Source organism: Pinus tabuliformis, chromosome X (assembly GCF_031772625.1).
Source record: "Pinus tabuliformis cultivar Carrire ecotype Pingquan chromosome X, CPIR1, whole genome shotgun sequence".
NCBI classification, from domain to species: Eukaryota; Viridiplantae; Streptophyta; class Pinopsida; order Pinales; family Pinaceae; genus Pinus; species Pinus tabuliformis.
In genome coordinates, this window is record NC_142308.1 from 379,328,902 (window position 1) to 379,343,734 (window position 14,833).

Genomic DNA, 14,833 nt, shown 5'->3' on the forward strand with positions numbered 1-14,833 from the left:
GTACAATGAAAAAAAATAAATTTTTATGGTTAAAACCTTTTGAAGCATTTCAAGTAATGTTATTATTTTATATTTGGGCTATATTTTTGTGTCAATTTTATCTTTGAGATGCAAACATTTTTTTTCAAATTTTGCATTTTAAAAAAATAGACACAAGAAGAAATTATATCACTTTAAACACTTCTTAGATTTGTGATTGAAATAGATCAATATTGATCAGCTTGCAAATTCAAAATTTATTATTGAATTATTGCTAATTAATTTGAGTTAAAATTCATTCATGTTACTTTACCTAATTCTACACTAATCCTATGCTAAAAACCTAGGACAACCCAAATTCATACCTAAGCTAATTTTATACATTTGTATTTGAAAAGTAAAGCAAGCTTCCATAGATCACTCCTTCAAATCATTAACATCTAAACTATACTGGGTTACTAAATTTATAGCGGACACATAATTGATCTCGTGGAGATTCGTGGCATAAGTTGGTTAAACCTTGTACTCCTCATTTGTGCGATGACACAATTTATAGCCGACACATAATTGATCTCGTGGAGATTCGTGGAATAAGTTGGTTAAACCTTGTACTCCTCATTTGTGCGATGACACATATTCCTCTTGAGAGCCAAGGGCATATCAAATGCCCAAACTTCTCATAGAGAGTTTGTCCACGTTAAATTTTCCACTATCAAGCACTTTTGGCGTACAAATATATGTATGTTCATACACTGGTAAAGCACACAGGGAAGTAAGTTGTTGCCACGATTATAGGAAAATATCTCTTTATATATGGTATGGAATACACAAGGAAGTAAGTTGTTGCCACGATTATAGGAAAATATCTTGCTATATATGGTATGGAATACTTCGTTATTAATAGAAGAAGACATATCATTCACAACTTGTAGCTCACATTATTCCAGCACGAGAAGTAAGTTGTTGCCACGATTATAGGAAAATATCTCATTATATATGGTATGAAATACTTCGTTATTAATAAAAGAAAACGTATCATTCACAACTTGTAGCTCACATTCTTCTAGCAGGACCATAAGATTGGAGTACACAATCTGATCTCTGAACACGTTGAAGAAGATCTTAACACCGGAATGGATGGAATATTGGAGTACACAATCTGATCTATGAACAAGTTGAGGAAGATCTTAACACTAGAATGGATGGAAGACATAGGAAAATACCTCATTGTGTAAGGCTTCTTATTTCAACTTAAGGTGGATGAGGATTTGTTGATACTTCGTTATTAATCAAAGAAGACGTAGCATTCACAACTTGTAGCCCACATTCTTCCAGCGTGAAAAGAAGATTGGAGTACACATTGAGGAAGATATTAACACTAGAATGGATGGAATTTATTTGCACCATATTGAAGACATAGGAAAATACCTTATTGTCGAAGGGTTCTTATTTCATCTTAATGTGGATGAGGATCTGTTGTCTTCTTTTTTTAATTCATGACTTAGATGGATTCTCAAGAGAATATGCTCAGCATATGCTTAGTATGAATGCTTATCAACTATGGTAGTGTGTTACAGACTTTTTTAGGTTGCATTAACTTTTAATAAGGCTCCTCACCCACCAATTTTTTAGGGATTTGATATTATTCCAATTTTAATAAGTTTCTCCATGATAAGTTCCTCATTATTATTTATAATATTCACTTATATATAAGCAAATTTTATTTAGCAAAATGGTCCATTACTTTTAATAAATTTAAATAATAAAAAAATAGATTCTTGCCAAGTTTCTCCTTGCCCACCAATTTCCTAGGGATTTGAGATTATTCCAGTTCTAATAAGTTTTTCCATGATAAGTTCCTCGTTATTATTTATAACATTCATTTATAACTAGTACAACCACATTATAAATGAATGTTATAAATAATAATGAGAAACTTATCATGGAAGAGCTTATTAGAATTGGAATAATTTCAAATCCCTAGGAAATTGGTGGGTGGAGCCACTATGCACAAATACTATTTTAAAAATTTATTAAAAGTAATGGAGCATGTTTTGCTAAATAAAATTTGTTTATATATAAATTAATGTTATAAGTAACCAGTATAGATCCATCTTAAATACGGATCTAACATGAGCAGAAAGAGATCCAATTTTTTCATGTGCAAACAATTTATGCGAGTGCAAATTTTTTATGAACCGACATTATTTAAATAATTTGTATAGTTATTTTTTTTATTTTTTATTTTAATTTTTATTTGGGATGACATGAGCAAAATTTCAACTTTGATGACAGAATGGTACAGTTACACATCATACTAGGTTGTAGAATGAACCTCTTGGCTCAATAATGAAGAACTTATCATGGAGGAACTTATTAAAATTGGAATAATCTCAAATCCCTAGGAAATTGGTTGACAAAAAACCAATTTAATTTTTTAAATTTATTAAAATTCAATGCAACCTAACAAACTATGTAATACACTATCGCCTATCATGGAGGAACTTATTAAAATTTGAATAATCTCAAATCCCTAAGAAATTGGTGGGCAAAGAGCCAATCTAATTTTTTTAATTTATTAAAAGTCAATACAACCTAACAAACTATATAATACACTATAGTCCTTGATAAGCATTAAGACTAAAATTCAGATATATATATATATAGCTATCAACAAATTATATTGCAAATACACTCTCTTTTTTTTCCTTCATTTTTCCACACACAATATAATGTTTTTCTTAAAAGAAAATAACTAAATTCAAACATTTATATATTCAATGCTTATTACAATGTTTCAAAAACTTAGATTCTATTTATTACAATGTTTCAAAAACTTAGATTCTATTTAGTTAGGTAAGAAAATGTGTTGTAATGATTACTAACACACTGTTATGATTTATTATGTAGGTATTACTTTATTGTCTCAATTAAAATTTGATTCGTGAAATCATAGGTTTAGTAATGTTTATTGGCATGTTGTTTATTATTTAGTGACTTCCATATAACATATAAATAGTAGTTATAAATCAAAATCTATTTTACTATATAAATTTAAAATAATATAACTATGTTTAAATTTATTTAATAAGTATATAAAAAATTAATACTTATAATATAACAAGATTTTTATTCATGTATATTTATTTTCATTTTAGCATAGATATTATTAATTTTTAAATGGGTTTTGTTACAATACCATGAGCCAATACCATGGCTTATAAATACCACATGTCCAAAGACCATAATACATTTCAAAATCAAGATATTTTATTAATATTTTAGTTTAGTTTAATTTTATAACATTTTTTAAAATTAATACTTAATACTTACAATCTAACATGATTCTTAACCATGTATATTCTCTCCCATTTTACCATGGGTATTATTAACTTGTAAATAAGCTTTATTACAATACCATGGGCCAATGCCATGGCTTATCAATACCACTTGTTCAAAAACTATAACTCATTTCAAAATCAAAATATTTTATAAATATTTTATTTTTATTTTATTATGCCATACATTCTCCAATCCATTATGGTAGAGATATTGTAACATAATATCATGTGAATAAAAAATAAAAATATTAATTAATTAAAATGAGTAATGCAATATAAACATTTTAACTCAATCAAAATAAAATAAAAATAAAAATGATATATGACATTGAGAACCTATAATATTCAGGTAAAATATAACCTATTTAAAAAAAAAAAAAATTAAACAAATGTAGATCCAAAATTAAATTAAACCTTTTATAATTAAATTTATAAAATAACATGACATCATCTATACTATCTATACTTATACTTTAGATTGGGTCTGAATTCTATTGTGGAAGAAAGTGTTAATGTGTTATGTGTGGGTGTGACCAAAGATAACACTTCATCATTGCTTCTTAATTCACAATGGAATTGTCTTTAGTGCGATTTTTGGGACTTTCAGGTGACGGAATCCCACGGAAAAATTTGAGCTAAAATCTTGATTTGTGTTATTTACACTGGTTTTTTAAGTGCATATTTGGATTCAACGGACTTTCAGGTGCGAGAATCCCACGGAAAAATTTGAGCTGAAATCTTGATTTGTGTTATTTACACTGTTTTTTTAAGTGCATATTTGGATTCAACACCCTAAAAAACCTCTACAACACTTTCCATTCACAATAGAAAGTGTTTATATGTTACGTAGGATGATGGGCGTTTGCACTAATTTATCTATTCTAATTTTGTTAATTATTTAATAATTTTGCATTATATTTAAATTTTTAATTTTTTAATAAATCTTTATAAATAATATTGAAAATTTTTAAAAGTTATTATTTACGATAATTAAGAAAATTATATTAAAAAATTTTCACATTATATCTCTCTTATAACAATAAATAAATAAAACATAAAAATGAAACAAAATAAATTATATACAAAATGTTAAACCAACTTTTGTTCGACAATGGATATTATTAATTAAGAGGTTGTCATATATTCTATCTTTTTTATTAGAAGAAATAATAAATAAAACATAAAATGGTTTTTGTGAGAAAATGGAGGAAGTTCTAAAGTTTTGAGACTTAAAATCAGATCACAAGCCAATTTATTCAAGTTTCTCTTAGACACGAAAGAAGCAAGTAAATTCAAAAACTCAGTGTGTTCAACAAAATTTCTCAAAGGGAAAAATAATTCTGACTCCAGAACATTGTAATACCTTCAAAATGATGTTAGTGAGGCTCTTCGAGAAAGAGAAAATCCCAATTCATGGCCTGCATAGTCACGAATTAACACATTTAGTTCAAAGCGCACTTGTAGAGTGCAAAAAAGCAAAAATTAAAAAGTCTGAAACAAATTGCTTTTCGGTTAATGCTTGGTTTGACTAGGAATGCAAAAACGCAAGGAGAATGTGGAAAGAGTCAAACGAGGATAACATAAAGCTCAAAGCTTACAAGCATATATTAAGAAATAAAAAGGTCGATTTCATGGTTTCAAGGAGGGAAGAACTAATCTTCCTTGGGAAAAATAACCCAAAATTATTTTGGAAGGAGCTCCAACCAAGAAAGATGCAAACTGAAAATATTATTATAACTTCCAAATGGTTTGACTATGCAAGACAACTCTGTGAGCAAGATCCCAAGGTTGACCCTCCCCCCTTGGTCAACAATGATATTGAACTCTTCACGGTGCAAGAGGTAGAGATGTGCATCAAGAAGTTGGGTGTTGGAAAAGCAAAAGACTTATCTGAACTCCAAGCGGAGTATCTAAAGTGGGGTTTAAAGATTCTTACACCTCACATTACAAAAATTTTCAACAACATCATACATCAGGGGTTCCCCACAGATTGGACAACTAGTTTGGTAATACCTCTTTTCAAGAGTGGTGACGTCAATAATCCCTCCAATTACAGGACCATAATGATAAACCCTTTGTTTGCAAAGTTATATGGAAGCATGCTAGAAAATAAAATCAGCAAGTGGGTAGAAGAAAGAGATAAGTGTGCTATAGGGCAAGCAGGTTTTAGACCTAAAACATTCAACATTTGTTCATTGTATATCTTTAAGGCACATCATTGAAAAAGTTTGGGAGAAAAAGGAAGAAGCATTTTGTTGCTTTGTTGATTTCAAAAAAAGCATTTGAAACAATTCCTAGGGATAAGCTGTGGCACATAATGGAGGAACTTGGGGTTCCTAAACATTTGAGAGCAGTGTTGCATAAGTTGTATGAAAAGGTGAAAGTCAAAATTAGAACTTCAGTAGGCATTTCTAAAAGTTTTAGAAGTGATATCAAGGTCAAGCAAGGTTTCCCATTGTCTCCTACCCTTTTTGGTTTATATACTGACAAGCTTGAGGAGTGGTTAAATTCGCAAGGGGGTGATGGTATCCATTTGAGCAAGTTTGTTATAAGGCTTCTTTTGTATGCAGATGACCTTATTCTAATTGCTAAATCTGCTCTTGGTTTGCAAGAGCACTTACTATCCCTCGAGTATTGTAGAAGTGTGGGGATGCAAGTCAATATTTACCCTTCAAAAAAATAATATCAAAATCACTCTTCAATCACGAAGGTTAGATTGAATTTCTATATTTCAAAAAAATGGAAATATTTTTAATAACTTGTCAATATTTTTTTAAGTTTGCGAGAGTCTAGAGTCTTGGCGAGCACATAAATCACTCTGACTAGTGACTGTGTTAGAGAGGAGACCAGTTATAGCCTTGATGACCTCATACAAGTTAATAGTTATGTCATGATTTGGGGAAATTCCCTTGAGCCCCCCAACCTAAGCCAACATGATATAACCTGCAATGGCGAGACATGCAATAGTTATAGCACTATTACACGTGAAACAGGGCGGAAAAGCACATTTAATCCCATTAAAAAACTTTGTGTGTGCTCTCGCTCCTCCATAATTATCCTTGAGCACTCTTTACCTACATTCATTTTTTTCATTTTCATTTAAAGTGTAACCCATCATCCACAAAAACAAAGTTATCGTTCGATGCTAGAATGTAAGGTATTATTCGTTATCCTCCTCATATCTTCATTTTCATTTGGCTTTTCATTCTATGGATTATTTAATGTAACACTCCTTGAAGTAATGGTAGCCTTCATGGTCACACAATGTATCTTGCATACTATAGAATCCACACCCCAATAAATTAACATTGTGGCTAGATACCCTTAATGCAACTGCTTGTCATCCTTCCATCCTAGGCATGGGTGTTGGAGTCGTGTTCTACATTAACATTATTAATGGTGGATTTTTTTCGTCATAATTATATGAATCTACAAACTATGAAAAGAATATTTATGTTATACCAAGGGTATTGGACTCCACAACTAACCACTCTCATTTGAAGTTTTGCTTGTTTTCCTTCATTGCTTAAATCCATATGGATTTCTTGTCAAAGTACCATTTTTCATGAAGTATTTGTTCTCTCTCATAAAGAAACAAGTTTCCTTGAATGTTACAAATGATAATTCAACAAAAGAATGGATAACCTATCAAAAAATTTCTTTTCAGATCCTATGCAATCTTGATAAGGTTGAATTTTGTTTGCCTCAATCTTACTAAGGGATTTTTAATTTATGTGTTTACTTGTTCTATTGTTTTTATTGACTTGATATGGGTAAATCTTGAAAAATATCTCGTATATGTCGCCCTAAGACGGATACAAAGCAATTGTCAATTGTTGATGCATTTGGCCTTGCAAGACATTACAATCAACCATGTCATATTCAAAATGAAGTTGATGCTCATCTACAAGAAGATGATGAATAAGATAGTGTAGAGCTTGTTGAAAGAGAAAAATCATCAAAGAAACACAAAAGAATATTCAAATCTAAATGGAATACAAGATTTCCATGAGCTTATGTTGTAAAAGATTGTAATGGTAATGAAAGGTTAAAATGTTCTTGATGTGTTAAATTTAAAAGAAATACTTCATTCACAAATGTGTGAAGCACCACTCTTCAATTCATTGGTCTAAGTGGCCATGCAAATGATAAGTTCAATTCTATTTACAACTTTTGGAGGGAGAAAACAAATGAAGTAATATTCCAACTACTAAACATGTCGAACTAATGGTAGATGTTGAGAAGGAAATAATTATATCAGTAACTGAAAACATGTATTTTGTTGCTATATATGATTTATCTTTCGAAATGTATAAGTCAATAATTCACTTGAATAGGTTAAAATTCACTCCACACATGATTTTAATAGATGAATATTTTTCATACACAAGTACAACATCAGGAAAATAGTTTCATCAAGCTTCTAAAGAGGTGTATTGGAACAAACTAAAAGAAGTGATTTTACATAGCCCATTTTACTTAATTTTAGTTGATGAAAGGACTGATCGAATTATGGAACACCATTTGATTGTTTATATTACATATTTGACAAATGGAGGAAGACTTCAATGTGTAAGAAATTTTATATGTTTTCTTTAAGTAAAGGATGGAACAACTCAATGTATGTATGGTGTAGTGATAACTCTTTTAGCAGAAATGGATATATCTTTGATGAAGTTTGTTGGTTTTGGTTCAGATGGTGTATCTTCCATGAGGGATATTCATGAAGGTTTATGTTCTAATCTTCGTCAAGATTTTTCTCATTTTTAGATATCTATTGCATAGCTCATAGGGAAATATTAACAACCAATGAGCCTTCATCTCATTTTCTAGAGTTGTAATACATTGACAAAATTGAAATCAAGTTTATTCATGGCTTGGGAAATCAACTAAAAGACATGGATAATTGAAAGAGCTAATGTAATCATTTTAAATCACTAATTTAGAGGTCTTATAAATTCTTCAAATTAGGTGTCTTTCTAGAGGAAAGGTCATAAGAAAATTAATTAAACTCATGCATTCTTTGTTAAACGATTGAGAAGTGAAAAAACAATGTATGAGTTGGCAACAATATTTCAAGTGCAATTTTGCATCCATCTACTTGTAGATGTTCTCATTAAATTAAATAATTTGAATCAAAAGTTCCAATAGGATCATGTTGATATTACATCTATTGGCACTACTTTAGATGTTTTTATTAGCATTCTACATAAACAATTTTTGGGACGCATTTTTGGTGTAGGTGCAGTGCACATATTTTTTTAGTTAAAGAACAAGGAGGAACCCTTGAATTTGCAGAAAGCATAGGTATGATACATTTACATCCATTGAGGTTCAAATGTTTTCCAAAGATGAAAAGAATGGGGACACTAGATGGTTGTATTCTTTTGGGAAAATGTTTTGTTGTAAAGGTGATTGAATCTTTTAGATAAGATATTCATAGATTTACATGTATTAAATAATACTCTTTTTTTCAATAATCATCATTATTATGATTAAGTGAATTATATAAACTGTCAAACAAAAACATGGATGAATTGTTTATGCAAAAAAATAGCATTGGGGAATCATCTATTGTTGATACTGCTTGATTCGGTGAAATGGATGAATTTATTTGTATTATCTCTAAATCATACAATGAAAAACATATGTATAGAGCATGGAACCTATGTGGAGATGAGCGTGAATGGTTTTAATGCTTTCCATATTTAATACAATTATGGCAAGTTATTCTCATTATCCCAACAATCACAAAAAATTGTGAAAGAAGCTTCTGAAAATTAAATAGGATAAAAAATGATGATAAATCAAAACTTTCATTGGAGACACTATATGTTAATGTTTCTATCTCTTAGTGCACCTCATGTTATAAATGAGGTAGATAGAAATTATATTTATGATGTATGAAAACAAATGAAAAATAGAAATCCATTTCCATTGGGCAAATAGATTTATATTTTCAATGATGTAAGTCTAAATACTTTTAAAGATCATGGAATGAATAGAAGAAACATATCACTACTACATGTAGGGGTTTTAAGACAATATTTGAGTCAATTGTCTTAACTTAAGACAAAAAGAAACTCAAATATTGTCTTAAATATTGTCTCTAAGCGGGTGTCTCAAAATATAATGTCTCAAAAATTTGTCTCTATAAAGACAATATAGAACACATATTATTATTGTCGCTATAAAGACAATTTGATTTGTCTCTCTAGAGACAATTTCATTTGTGTCTCTTTAGAGACAATTACATTTTTGTCTTTTTAGAGACAATTCCATAATTCAAACTATTGTCTCTCTAGAGATAATATAGAAAATTATTTAAAAAAAATATATCCATAATTCAAACTATTCTCTCTCTAGAGACAATATAAAAAATTATTTAAAAATAAATAAATGTCCATAATTCAAACTATTGTCTCTCTAGAGACAATATAAAAAATTATTTAAAAAAAATAAATGTCCATAATTCAAACTATTGTCTCTCTAGAGACAATATAAAAAATTATTTAAAAATAAATAAATCAAATCATTTTGAATGTCTGTTGGCCCGTATCATTCTCACCTGGAACGGATTCGTAAGATAATAAGCAAGAATCTTCCACACAATACAAAGTTAACAAAATGTGCGTACGCATCCATACGCTTAGTATGTGTGTTAGTATTAGATAAAGATTCAATTCAGACAGGGTGTTAGTAGCTGAGTTCCAACATATAATTGATCAAGACACAATGTTCCGCCGTAGCTGATCAATAATGCTTGCCTGTAATTGATGAAGAAATCTAAAATGTCCAGGAGTAGGATTTCTTTATAAGGGTAAAATCACTAAAAGCATGATGCTTAAAAATTGTAAGGCTTACTTCATGTCTGCTTCAGAGTAGCCTGTATGAAGGGTAAGTGTTTTGTTCCAACATGGATCTTTCCTCAAAGTACATCGAGTAGTGTAGACAGCAACAGCAGCAAGCATTGATGGACCGTAGATAGTCCATGCGCTTTATGGACATATCTTGCCATGCCAAGCACTTAATGTCCAAGAGGCTTATAGAGGGATAAGTGGCAAAAAGAGGAAACAGGCATATTCAACAATAAAATAATAGAACGAACGAGAAGTGAAACACAGCCAAACCACATAGCCTCCAATTCAAATATAAGTAGACAATAATGGCATCCATTGTATGATTGCAAACAACATTAATGTTTTCATGTCATTGTCAATAAAATTGAATGTAGGCTAAGAGCATCATGCTTTGAATTCCCCGAGACTCTCTCAACCAAATATTTTTGTTGAATTTACAATTTCTTTCATCCATTAGGACATCAGAACATGCTAGAATAAGAACACAGGACATACTATTCATGTTCTTGAATATAGCTTTAACACCATGTATAATCATAATTCCACAAGGCTTGGTAAGCAATAAGAAGCACTATTTCTATACAGTTAAAAAGTGGCCATAAAAATATTTGACACAAGTTAGCAAGACTGATGGTCCCAATGCACAATTATTTTGCCAAATCAGAAAATACACATCTTTGGGGATACACACTACTGCAAATATAGAAATATTTACATTAATTTAGGTGAAGAGAGCAATTATCCTAGTTAAGTAGATAACTTACTCTCAAAATTCTTCTCTGGCATCTCCGTCACTGTCTTTAAAATTTGAGAATTGTCGTCAGTAATACTTCCTTGTGTCCAGCGTTTTAACATCTCCAAGGCTGCTTTTGGCTGATCCATTGGGACCATATGACTTGCATCATGAACCTGGTGCAGCAAAATAAAAGATTCCGTAAGGAAGAAATTATCTACTTGTACAACGAAATCAAAGATGATCATCGAGTGCCTTTTACCTTGAGAAAACTGAGTGGTCCATAATTGGTTATTAAACCTGCTTCCTTATCGTCTACAAGGAAGGATTTTGTAGGTGCCTTCTTGAAATTCTCACTTCCAGACCAATCCATGGAATTCACCCATCTTGAATTGCCTGAAAGACACATAATTTGAACAATTAACTTTTCAATTTTGAAGATTAGACTGAGAAGCCTGAAAAACACAACTGCAAATAAGTTAATAACAGACTTAACACCTAAATCATAAAGTCATTGTCCAAAACAAAAACAATATGTTATATGTATACAGTATCATTACCTAACCAATTGCAAATGAGATCATATTCTCCTGCATAAACTAGCAACTTAAGACCATCCTCCAAGAGTGTTGGAATGCCAACTTCCATATTTCGCATCCAGTCAGTAAGCATAGCTTCATAAACCAAGGGGCTACAGGAGACAAATTTTCGGCTGCCAAACCCCAGGGCATCCCTAACGGAACCATGGTTTAAGTAATTCTCCATATTTGAAAAATCATAGCACAGGCCACCATTGCACTCCTTCTGAACATCATAGTACTGCAAAATATAAAACAAAATAATGAAAACTAATATCGTAAGATATATAAAACAACGATGACAAACTACATTTTAAGATACAAAATGCTGATAAAATAAACATAATGTCTGGTTGCCCAGTATTTAGAATTTAAGTCTTACATTGATATTCCCAGCTAATGCCATAATGGAATTGAAAATTGAGGTGCACACCAAGTATGATGCAAAGCATGTGACAGTCCCTTTGGTACCTGGCAAGATATCACACCGGCTATAATCAGAACCTACATTAAGAACCTTCGATAAAGGATCCAGCATAATATCAGCTGTAACCAGTTACTTAAAACACTTCACAAATGGTAACTAAGGATCATAAAGCAAACAAAATTTAGCCATCAAGCTTCTCGCAATTTAAAACATAGTAACAAGATTTCAATATGAACACATACAAATCTACTTTAGTAAACAAAGTATACATCTCATAAATATGAAAATATGCATTTAGTTCCAAATTTTAATAGGATTTCAGCCCCATGAAAAAATGTTCCTTGAAATTTGATGACTAGTTTATATTTATAGGTGTTTATTTCTGAGATTTTTGGGTTGTTTTTTTATGGATTAAAGGCCTACAAGCTTCAAATACATGAGATATATCATCAAAAAAGATAAAAAGTGGACCATACTGCAAAATGTTTGTAAAAACACACAATAAACAAGTATGAACTAACTAGAGGAGGGAAAAGCATCACCTATGCACAATATTTTGAGATCCAGATAAGCCTTCACTACTATTATGGAAAATGCTTGCACAAACAACTTAAAAAATACATTGAATATTTCAAAAACCACATCAACAAACAAGCCTTCCATAGCGGATAAGTGTTCAAAGCCCTTAACACAAATTTTATGGATTGTACTTGCTCATTATGTACTGAAGCAAACACAGTTCAACCAAGAAGAATGCTAGATTTTCCATCTGAATAATAGATAGTACGACTTGTCAGTACAGCAGGGTATTATTAGGAATACAATAAAGAAAAGTAATTTAAAACATGAATGCTAGATTTTATGAGGCATTTTCGAAAGTAGATTTGATCAATGCCACACAGGCTGCTTTCAACAATATAAAAAGTGGTGTCATTCAAAACTTTACCACTTTGTTGGAATCAGCTGCCTTTAGAAACCTGAGGAGGAATACATATGGCCGAGTGGGAACTGTAAGCTTGAAGTTCAGTTGCTTTAATATCGTAGACTCCTGCGAAGAGTTATTATCAATTGATCAGTCAATCTGAATGTTTGGAGACTATGTTGCAATCAATGACAAAGAATTATCAGTTAGAGCTAATTACCATGGCCACTATCTGTTCTGACGTGCATTCATTTGGGAAGATGCGGATGAAGTCATTGACCTATATCCAAGTATAAACCAGTTCTTATCAATATTGTGTTACCTATTATAATATAATTTTTGTGCTAACTCCAACATAAAGCGTAATCTTCCATAGGAGTAGTTATTGTTGGTGTATGTACTTTTATACAGCCAACAAAGTGTTCTTTTAATTAGATATAAACACATTCTTTCTTACAGATGTTAGCAAGTCATCCTACATGTGGAGGACAAACTTCTTCATATTTACTAGCTATAAACATTGCAGCATAGCAAGTAATGGAAAATTCTTCCTTGCAATACTCTGAATAGAAAGGTATCTAAGGAATTTAGACTTCTGTGATCCATAACTTGTTTAGATACTCTTCGGCAAAATCACATAATCAATCGTTTGTCGACGCATTTTGAGCCAACCAGTGTGGTTCATCGTCAGGACAAGTTGAAGAACTGATCTGGTTTAGCTAAACCAGATCAGTTCTTCAACTTGTACTGACGATGAACCACACTGGTTGGTTCGAAACGCGTCGACAAACGATTGATTATGTGATTTTGCCGAAGAGTATCTAAACAAGAAAGGTATCTGTCAATGATGTTCACAGTGAGATACAACGTCTCTGGCATTAATTTGTAAATTTAGAAAAGTCAAAAACGCATGTGAAGAATGTAAATTTGTAAATTTGTCAAAGAAATAATGAAATTACAATTAATTTAAATAAATATAAAAAAACCAAAACACAACTTTTTTGGGTGCCAGCACACTAAGATCCTGATTCCTTATTCATAAGATGGATACATTAAAAATTGAGAACTTAGATGCTTTACAACCTAAAAAATTAATGAAAATCGTACTTCCTGCTTAATAAATCTAAGGTTAAAAAGGATCTGTGTTGAATATCAATCCCAATTATCACTTGTGTTAGCTCTGTAGTTTTCCATCATTGGTTTCTCTGTAGTTTTCCATCATTCAGGTGAACCCAATGATTTTGTTAGTGTATAGGCTTTAAGCGAAACCATAATTTTCCATCTTTGGAAGAACCAATAATTTTATTTAGACCCTAGGGAAGAAACCACCAAAGCCATAGAGATCAGAGATCTGAATCCATCAAATTGATTTCAGTAGCTTAGATTCATCTTGATTCTTAACCCATAAAAAAATTCTGCAAAGTTCATTTTTGTTTGAAGGTGCAAGCACTTCAAATTTGCAACTTGAGGTTTTTCATCATCTTGACACGTGATAGATTAGACATTGTTAAAATGGATCTATGTTAATCTTCGAACACAACATTACACATCCCCAAACCACCTGGACTATACAATGTGCTACTCTAGACAATAAAATCAACACTGTTGAAAATATATCCTACTCAGAAGTTAAAGAGAGATGCCTAAATAGTTTGCCAAGATAGCAATTCTGCAATAAAATAAATGTCAAATTACAAATCCATTATCAGTAATTTTTAGAGGTGTAGATAGTCTTCATGTCTAGTCAACAGAGATATGCTAGCCCTCTTGCTTACAACAGTCAGGGGGCTAATGTACAGATATCCTAAGTCTCCCGCTTACAGTAGGCAGGGGACTTACACATACATATGCTAGCCCTCTTCCTCGTTGTAGGGCTTATGTATAATTTCTTTTCTAATAAATTCATTTGTTAGTAACATATATGGAATTTTCCAAAACAAAAAGGAAAAGGAAAACACCAGCATACAACGTAACCTTTTTTCCTCAGTAACAT

The 14,833-nt window shown here is 31.2% G+C and overlaps 1 protein-coding gene across 1 annotated transcript in view; it reads right to left on the reverse strand.

The window, feature by feature from the left end:
- LOC149140115 (serine carboxypeptidase-like) overlaps positions 1-13,127 on the reverse strand; it is a 45,200-nt gene extending 32,073 nt beyond the window's left edge. Inside the window, exons 1-6 of the mRNA XM_089450897.1 lie at positions 13,061-13,127; positions 12,609-12,966; positions 11,874-11,962; positions 11,474-11,732; positions 11,176-11,309; positions 10,945-11,089 (exon numbers count right to left, since the gene is read on the reverse strand). Of these exons, the coding sequence (XP_089307023.1) occupies positions 10,945-11,089; positions 11,176-11,309; positions 11,474-11,732; positions 11,874-11,897 (562 nt within the window). The 5' untranslated portion in view covers positions 11,898-11,962; positions 12,609-12,966; positions 13,061-13,127. The remainder of the gene's footprint in view (positions 1-10,944; positions 11,090-11,175; positions 11,310-11,473; positions 11,733-11,873; positions 11,963-12,608; positions 12,967-13,060) is intronic.
- Between the last annotated feature and the right edge of the window lie 1,706 nt (positions 13,128-14,833).